This window comes from Lynx rufus, unplaced genomic scaffold (assembly GCF_022079265.1).
Source record: "Lynx rufus isolate CCGP_SWC_20201006 ecotype Redwood Valley unplaced genomic scaffold, mLynRuf1.p SCAF_5, whole genome shotgun sequence".
Lineage (NCBI taxonomy): Eukaryota > Metazoa > Chordata > Mammalia > Carnivora > Felidae > Lynx > Lynx rufus.
In genome coordinates, this window is record NW_025814867.1 from 133,578,824 (window position 1) to 133,588,358 (window position 9,535).

At 35.0% G+C, this 9,535-nt stretch overlaps 1 protein-coding gene across 1 annotated transcript in view; it reads right to left on the minus strand.

Annotated features, from left to right (window-relative positions):
* TMPRSS15 (transmembrane serine protease 15) overlaps positions 1-9,150 on the minus strand; it is a 121,384-nt gene extending 112,234 nt beyond the window's left edge. Inside the window, exons 1-3 of the mRNA XM_047100465.1 lie at positions 9,006-9,150; positions 6,332-6,462; positions 5,954-6,021 (exon numbers count right to left, since the gene is read on the minus strand). Coding sequence (XP_046956421.1) covers positions 5,954-6,021; positions 6,332-6,462; positions 9,006-9,150 — 344 coding nt within the window. The remainder of the gene's footprint in view (positions 1-5,953; positions 6,022-6,331; positions 6,463-9,005) is intronic.
* Between the last annotated feature and the right edge of the window lie 385 nt (positions 9,151-9,535).

The window sequence follows — 9,535 nt, forward strand, 5'->3', positions numbered from 1 at the left end:
TAATTTAATCATAGTGACCAAATTTTATAAATGAGAAGTCTCTCTCACCTTCTGCTGCTCTCCTTCTTCCTCCTCTCTCTGACACTCTCTTCCCTGTCCTACTTCCTTCCCACCCCATCCCTCTACTCTCCTCCTCCTGCACTTCTTCCTCCTCCTTCTTCTAATTATGCCTCCTTAACTGCCCTTTGCCCCCATATAGTTAAATGGACAGGATTAAATATGGACGGGATTAAAATACATTTCTCGGTCTTCATATCAAAATTTTAAACTTATCCTTGATTGCACAGGAGATAGTTTAATTCTTTAATTCAATTCTGATTAAATCTGAGCTGTTTCTTTTAAAAAAATGTTCATTTATTTTGAGAGAGAGAGAGAGGGAGAATGAAAGAGTGAGCATGCATGAGTTGGGGGAGGGGCAGGGAGCCAGGGAGACAAAGAATACTTGGCAGCCTCTGGACTGGCAGCACAGAAACCAATGGGTGGGGCTTGAACCTGTGACCTATAAATCGCGACCTGAGCCAAAATCAAGAGTTGGATGCCTAACTAACTGACTGAGCCACTCAGGCACCCCTGAATCTGAGTTGTTTATGTAATCTCCACATGTTTAATTTGGCTGAATACTTGTGTTTATTTTATTTGAGTTAGAGAGTGAAGAAGTAAGGCATTTTTGTTAAAGAAAATACAAGTCTGGCATTTTCCTTCATTGCATTGAAAATGATTATATTAGTTCATAACCAGGCATAAAAATACATAAAGATGTATCTTCTTAGCTGCAAATTTTACATTTTATTTAGTTATTTGTACTTTAGAAGAGCAAGAGTTACACATTCTATATCTACATTTATTTGTTTATTTTTACAAATATCTTTTTGTGTTTTTAAGCTTTTTATTTTAATTCCAGTTAATTAGCATATATCACATACGGTTGTATTTTTTAAAATTTCTCTTCCTCAGTGTAAATCTTGAGATAAGAGACATATATATAGAAATCAGGAAAAAACATAATAAACATTTGTGTTTTACCTAATGAGAAAGCTAAAGCTGTTATTTGATTGGTATGATACCAATCTCTATCACTGCTGTGAGACTGATTTTATTTATTAAAGTAAATGAGAATTCTTCCTTTAGGGAAATAACAGCAACAACAACAACAACAACATAGCGATGGCCGTTTTCATTTCAAAGTACTTATTCCAGTGGAATATCTGAGTTTTTTTGTAAAGCAGATAAATCCTATCACTGTACGGAAAGCCTGTGTGCAATAAATCAAAATGTTTCTTATCTCTTATTTTCTTAATGATATTGATAACCTCTAGGGTTGCTGAGTAAACAAAAGCCTTTCCTTTCCTAACTTTGTGACTTGTCTGTGCTCAAAGGGCAAAATAAGCTGCATATCGCCACAAAGGGTAAACAGCACTTTATTAAAAGAATCAACTGCTAAATGCTCTCTGAATCAAAGCACTTTCCACAAAGCAGAATAACATTAAGTGTTCCCAGAGGAGAGCAAACCTGCAGAGTGGCCACACACGCGCGCGTGCGCGCGCGCGCGCGCGCGCGCGCACACACACACACACACACACACACACACACTTGAATAGAGGAGCAGGAGTTGATATTAAGTAACACAATTTTTTAAATGTTTATTTATTTTGAGAAAGAGCATGTGCAAGCGAGGGAGGGGCAGAGAAAGAGAGAATCCCAAGCAGGCTCTGTGCTGACAGCAGAGAGACTGATGGGAGACTTGAACTCACCAACCATGAGGTCATGAGCTGAGCTGAAATCAAGTCGGATACTTAACCGACTGGGCCCGCAGGTCCCCTGATATTGAGGGATATTTTTAAAAGGAAAGAAGGATACCTTGATGACTAAGTTTAGTTTTCTGAGTGCTATAATGTGACCATATACATGTGAATATAATGTGAGTTTAATTGAAATCAGTAAGAAAAAGGAAAATAGGTATTTTAAGGGATTTTTAAATCCACACTGTTGGTGGGGATATGGTTAGTTGAGAATTCAGTTATTTCTGTTGCCCGTTTTATCAATTGGAATTTAAAATTAAAATAATTTATTAAGGTAATTAGGAGTCTGCCACTTTATTCTGAGTATGTCATTTTATAAATGATTATTTAAAATAAATCTAAATGTTTCCTAGTTGCTTTCTTTCCTGCTTCTGAATTTCTTTCCCTATCTTTCTCTTCTCAGTCTTGCAAAGAACTGACCTATAATTTATCTTACAGACATTTTCATGAAATTCTTTTGCATTGCATCTTTCAAATCTTTACTTCTGATTTAAACGTAGTTCAGGTACAACTGGGTGAAAGTATCTCTACATTGATACAGTGTATTATTTGTGAATCATTATAAAATACATAGCAAGATTTAGGTACTACATTGGTCTTCTAGGTAGCTATGAAGGAAGAGAAAGAATTAATTCCTCAGCTCAATAATTTATGGTTTCCAGTATAGTGGCTTTACCTTCTAGATAAATAAAAGATTACTTATTAAATATCAAAGAAAATGCTGGGTTTGATAAATGGGGTTGTTGTTTTTTTTAATTTTTTTTTCAACGTTTATTTATTTTTGGGACAGAGAGAGACAGAGCATGAACGGGGGAGGGGCAGAGAGAGAGGGAGACACAGAATCGGAAACAGGCTCCAGGCTCTGAGCCATCAGCCCAGAGCCCGACGCGGGGCTCGAACTCCCGGACCGCGAGATCGTGACCTGGCTGAAGTCGGACGCTTAACCGACTGCGCCACCCAGGCGCCCCGATAAATGGGGTTTTGATCATCTATTAGGCCTATATATATAAAAGTCTATATTCAGCAATTTTTCCTCATCTAGTAAAAATAAAGTTATCCAGCATGTTGTAAACATGTGGATATGAAGACTTCCATTAGCAAAACTATCCTAATAAACTCTGCAATGGACTCTGTGCTTTGTATGGATTTCACTGAGCAGAGCCTGATATGAGAGGCAAGTACCTGGGGTAACTCTCCTTAAGGAATGCTAAAATACTTGAAAAAAATCTGAATTAAGGCTTTAATGCACAGATCCACACTCAATCCTCTACAAAACTGGAAAAGAGAAATTGAATCTACATACTCCAAAATAGACAGATTGCTTGAAGTGACAAAAAAAAAATCTTGCATGCATGTTTTTATTATCACAGAATATTGAATAAATATTATAAAAATACTCTTTTGAGAAAGACAAAACACAACAACAAAAACCTAAACCAAACAAACATACAAACAAAAACCTTTCCTAAGAGTCCACATGTCTCCTTCCAGTTCTGATATTGAGCCCATAAAAGAGGCTCTTGCTGATAATAAGTCCTGGAAAACAAGGGTAGAAGCCTCTGTATGGTAGGTCGGAATGAAGACAGTAGATGGGTGTAGGGTTGTTTGGCCATTGGGACTAAGATGTCATGAATATACAATTCGACCAAGAATAAGTACAGGTAAATAAATAGATGAGAAAGAAGTAAGAAATGAAAGAAAGAGCAAAAGAGATTTTTAAACTTTTTTTCTATTGTTGTTGTTTTCATTATGACTTCCACTTGATAGGATTAGTTTTGTTCCAACAAGAAATGGCAAGTCCCCGAGTTTTCTTCTGCCCATTAAATAATCCTCATTTGACCTTGTCATTGTTTTTCTTTTCTTCTTCTTTTTTTTAATGTTTATTTACTTTTGAGAGTGAGAGAGCAGGAGTGAAGGGGAGGAGCAGAGGGAAAGGGAGGCAGAATCCAAAGCAGGCTTCAGGCTCTGAGCTGTCAGCAGAGCTCCACATGAGGCTTAAACCCACGAACTGCGAGATCATGACCTGAGCTGAAGTTGGCTGCTTAACCAACAGAGCACCCAGGCGCCCCCATACCTTGTCATTGTTTTTCTAAATGAGATCTCTGCCTTTGAGTTGACCTTCCTTCCTCTATTTGGTCACTAGGACTTAAAGATTCTTTTACCAAGTGTCTTTGTCACAAGGCTCTCTGACCCAGTTGTTCTTGATGTGAGGTAGTAGATGAGACTCACTTTACAGTTAGACTCGCTGAATTTCTCCAATGACCTAGAGTCCCTTATGGCTTCCACTTGAAAAAGGTTAAACGTCAGACTCCTAGGCTTATATTCAACACCTTCCTGTTGTCTCAACATCTTGTTGGACACTCACTGACAGACATAAAACGTCATTAATATGCAACAATCCTTTCTGTAACAGAAATAGCTTCCCTTTTCTTCTCTCCTGAAGTAGTCTTGTCTCATGCTTATCAGACGAAACCTTCCATGACTCTCCTTTCCAACCTGAGGGGCTCTTGAATTTGTAACACTTCTGTGCTCCCAGAGAACTAGTTTAGATTTTTTTTTTATTAAAATTCTATGATAACAAAAAGTTAACGCCCTGGTCAGAGTATAGTTATTTTTATATCTGTAGGACAAGAGCTAAATAAAACATGTGGCACCTAACATAGTACTCAGTATATCAACATCAGGTGCCAAGGAAATGGTTTATTTACTTTCTAGGACTTTATAAAGTACATCCTCTGAGGCAGACATTAACTAGGTTCTGGAAATACAGGTATCAAAGATATTCTTTGCCCTGAGGGAGCTCATAGTCTAACAAAGGAGACACATTAACGATTATATTATAGTATGACAGTTGTTACTTTATTTGTAGGTACAGGATGCTAAGTGAGCAGGTCTGAGACATACCTAACTGGGGCTAGAGTATCATGTGACCATCCTTGTGGGAGATGCATGGACTGGTTCTTAATGGCTTGTAAGGATGGATTGTAATGATGGATGCAATATATAGTAAGGAACAAATGCAGATCTAGGCAGTGAAAAAGTATACAAAAGAGAGAAAGCAGGATATTTTTGCGAGTGTACAGGTGATATGGTAGGGCTAGTGCAGAAGCCTACATGGAGAGGGGAAAGAAAAATAGAAGGTCAGAGTGCTTTTCTTAGACAAAACCCCAGAAAGTACCTACCTGCATTTAAAATGGTAACACTAGAAACAGTCTTCAGGTATTTGAAAGACTGAAATCTAAAGATAGAGATATATTTATTCTGTAAAACCTTAAGAGCTACCATCAGGATCAGTGGGTGAGAGTCAAAGAAATAAAGATGTGGTTGAGAATAAGAAATAATTTTCTAGAAACAAATTATAAAGAAACAAGTAAAACACCTCAGTAACAATGATGTTCACAGCAACGTTGAGAATGGATTCCTAATTTTTATCAGATATCCTTGTATAATGGAATCCATTTTAAGCAGTGTGAATCACTTTCTTTTGTTGGATGACAATGAATTTCCCACTGAAGCTGTGGGCATTCCAACCTAAAGCAGGCAAGCAAAGGCAGACTACATCATTTAAAGTCTTTCTCTCTCCTGAATTCCTATTCTACTAACTGTATAGACAACTTGCCATGTAATGTTTAGTAACATTAGTCAGTACACAATAAATGATATATGTGTAGTAAATGATAAATTAATAAAAGTAAAATTAATGAATATTCACATTTTATAGGTAGTGACTTTGCTTTCTGAGTGCAGCAGTGAATAAGTGTCTTTTCTCTGTGACTTTCAGTGTAAATGGAGTGTGATAAATGAGCATCTTTTACACATTCAGAGCAGATGAAACACTCTGTGTGCATTTGCATACATTCAACCTCAGCCCTATCCATGTGTTTTGAAAGATTTTACTCAGGAGAGAGAAACATGTTGACTTAAGATAAATTATCCAGCGTTATTATTTGCTACTAATATGAAAGTTTATGCTATGCCACTTTCCTCATAAAATCCTTAGAAAAATGTTGAAAATTTTAAGTGTTCCTTTTTCTCTTGACAGTGGGTCACCCTGTTTTACATTTACCAAATATTAGTAAAAAATAAAATAAAATCACTATTTTGTGATTCTGGGCCTTCTTTCTAACAGTAGAAAATTTTTGAGCTGTACTTACTCAAATCTTAAAATTCTTGAGTTTTTATATTCATTTTTCAGATTACTTGATTGAAAGACATCATCTATCTAAAAAAAAGTTTAAAAAACAGTGTATTTAAGATTTAAACTTTTATAAAACATTTTAAACAAATTGATTTTTTTTTTTCTGTTTAGAATTGGATCATAGGCCATTTTCTTCTCTGTGGTGATAGGACTCATATATTTAAGAATTCTGGGCACATTTATTTACTACATGTATAATAAATACATTTATTACATTTATTTACTAATTTTCTCAAAGTAAGAAAATGGGATCTATGTATCTTTTGGCAGGTAGTTAGTGAAACTATGTTTTGAAATTTTAAATCAGCTGAAAAAAAAAAAGACAGTTTCCTACCATTTGCTGAAGGTCAAAAGCAAGAATTTTGAAATCCGCTGAGAGTTTGTCTTGCAAATTAGGATTATACATGGCTCCAGCTGTTATTTTCAATGTCCCTCTGGCTTTGTGACTTTTTCCAAACACTGCATCTAAATGAATTAATAAGAAATAAAACACTAACAATATGAGTCATGAATAAGAGAGAATATGCACGTTCCGGTTGATACTTAGACCTAAAGTTCTTGCTTCCTGTGTTGGAGTGGTGGTTCTTGCTTTTTCTTTGCAGACTTCATGTTCCATAATTAGGTGCTTTTTTTTTTTTTAAGCTATGTGGTTGTTTTACAAGATTAAAAATAAACTTCTTTATCCTACCATTTTTTTCCTTTTCTTTGAAATCTAACCCACAGTCTAAGCTCCAAGTGTTATTTTATTTTATTTTATTTTATTTTTTTACTACTGAGATTCCTGTTGGAAGATAAGGGATAAACTTCCACCAATTTGGAGAACTGATCCAGGGACTCATGGTGAGAAATGGACCATTAAAAGTTTTAGAAGTTTGTAGTTGCTTTCAGATACTTCTTGAACACCCAGCATCCAGGGACACTGTTGGTTTTCTACATGCGGATTGCTGTGAAGATTTCAGTGTATGTGTTACTTTGAAAGATAGATGTGAAACTACTTTTTTTATTCTAGTAATTATAAAGTTGGCATGTATGACCTTTTGCCATTAAATGGTGACTGTTTTTATTGGAAAAGTTGTTGAGAATGCTGCAGGAAATATATTATCCCATATAATAAAAAATGTAAGTGGAAAGGTAATAAATTTAATATAAACATGGGTAATAAAATGCGCCATCAAGTTTTGCATAGTCCCTTTACCAGAATATCTTTTTTGACATATGTTTAAATTAAAATGAGACACTTCAACTGAAACACAATGATGAAATCATTAGTAAATATGGTAATAATGATATATAATTCTTACATTATGGTATAAGAAGATGTCAGTTCTCCTTTTCCCAGATGGGGAAATTGGGGCTAAGATTCATTGTGAACACTTCCCAAGGTGATAATGACACAGATGACAGATCTGGAATTGGGACACTGACTGACATACTTTAGAACCCGGGATCTGTCATACATTGACACCAAACTTCCCAGACCAGAAAGAACATTAGAAACAATTTAAGCAATAAAGTTGCATAAAGTTCAGTCTAAACAGTTATTATTGCATAATTGGTGGAATATATTATCATTTATGCTATTTCATTTGTTTTTAAAAACTCAAAATTACATTTAGACTTGCATATTTAAATGTGAAATACAAAGAAAGACTGAGGAACTGTCCTGCACTGGAGGAGACTGAGGGAACAGGATAACTGTTCCTGTGTAGAAATCTGGTTTGAATCCTGAGCAGGTAAAGGACATTAGTGGGAAAACTGGCAAAATCTGAATAAAAATGTGTGGTTCAGTCAATAATATTGTACCAATGTTAATTTCTTGGTTGTAGCAATTGTACTACAGATATACAAGATACTGACATTAGGTGAAGGTAGGCGAATGTTATATAAGAACCTACAATTTTTGCAATCTTTTTGTAAGTCTAAAATGATTTTTAATAAAAAGTAAAGCAATGCATTAAAAGTAGCATGGCTTTGGCCTCTAATATTCTATTTTAGATGTAACTCAACTCCTTTTTTATATTCAGTTATTCTATTAAATCGCATTAACATTTATAAATATTTATTTTTGTTTTGCTTGTAAAATAACTTTTGTAACTTCATTGAACATTAAGATTCAATGGACTCTTAAATGATTACACGTTGTTCCAGTTACTTTTAGCGTTTAATTAAGACCAGAGCAGATGCTTTTCTAAAAGTCTAAGTGAACCTCTGTATAAAATATCCCAAATTTTCTTTTTCTTCTAAATACATCCCTTGTATACAGTATTTAAATGGAATTATATTGGACTTATTTTTTAAAACTATAAAGTACTGATCCAAATTTAAACAAATTACTTAACTTTCTTTGTCTCTGATTCCTCACCTCTAAAATAAGGGTAACAATAACAACTAAATCATAAATTTGTTGTAGCAAGAGAATATATTTGAAGATCTTTGAAAAGTTGATGATATAGATAATTTAGGTGTAAATAATGGTTACCTTTCTTTATTTCTGTTTATTAAAAATTGCTATTCAGGCAGTTTGAGACCTAAGTCTACAATCATATCTAAGTTCCCTTGTATTCTTGTAGTGCAAAGTCTACAATTATATCTAAGTTCCCTTGTATTCTTATTGTTGGACTAATAAGAAAATGAAACTGTTATTCCCTAGAAATAAATAATATATTTCCTTTAACCTTGCCTACTTACTGACTTGAATAGTCAACAACATTTTAATATATTTATGATTTAAATTCCATCAGAAGAAATCTGGGCTATGAAACTTAGTTACATGTTAAAACTAAAAAAAAAAAAACAAACTTACTTGACATCTTTTATTTTAAAAAGCTTAGTTTCATGCTTGAATTCTGAATTAAATTCCAAACTTGATACCGAAAGCATCTGAATGCGACATAGGTGTCTTGTCATGAGAGCACAGAAACGGATAAGACATCCTGGTGGGATAACTGAGATTAACCTGGGCACATTCATCAGAGAGTCTCTTCCTAAGCCAAAGCCACAGGGCTTACCTCTTTCTGATCCCTCGATTGCCAGCCAGGACACTGCAAATAATCCAGCACAGAGTGCCACCAGTAAGGCAAAGAGAGCTGCAAACAGGACCTCATAGGTGCTGAGAGAATGGTGCCTTGAAGGTATACTTCTTTTTGACACCATTTTTGGGTTTTGAAAGTATGCCAGTCTAAGAACTGTGAAAGAACATAGACCCCTGCACCAACTGAAGAGCAAAACCTCTCAAGTTGTCAAAGATTTGTAAAGCAACAACATAGGTCTATCTTACTGTTACTGGCTGGTGTAAATGAGTTGTGCATGACCCTTTAGCAACATTATGCCTCTATACATTGAGCAGCTTAAAAAGGGTGGTTAATCTTTAAGAAGATATTAATGAGTAAAGATACGGCCAGAGTTATAAACGTTAATCACCTGAACAGGCCATTTGTTGAGGTGAATGAAATTAAATGCATGTTGTAAACAAAAAGGACCCTTTATCATTTCCGGAACTATTAGGAAAAATAGGAAATTCATGGCAGGCCAATTAGTA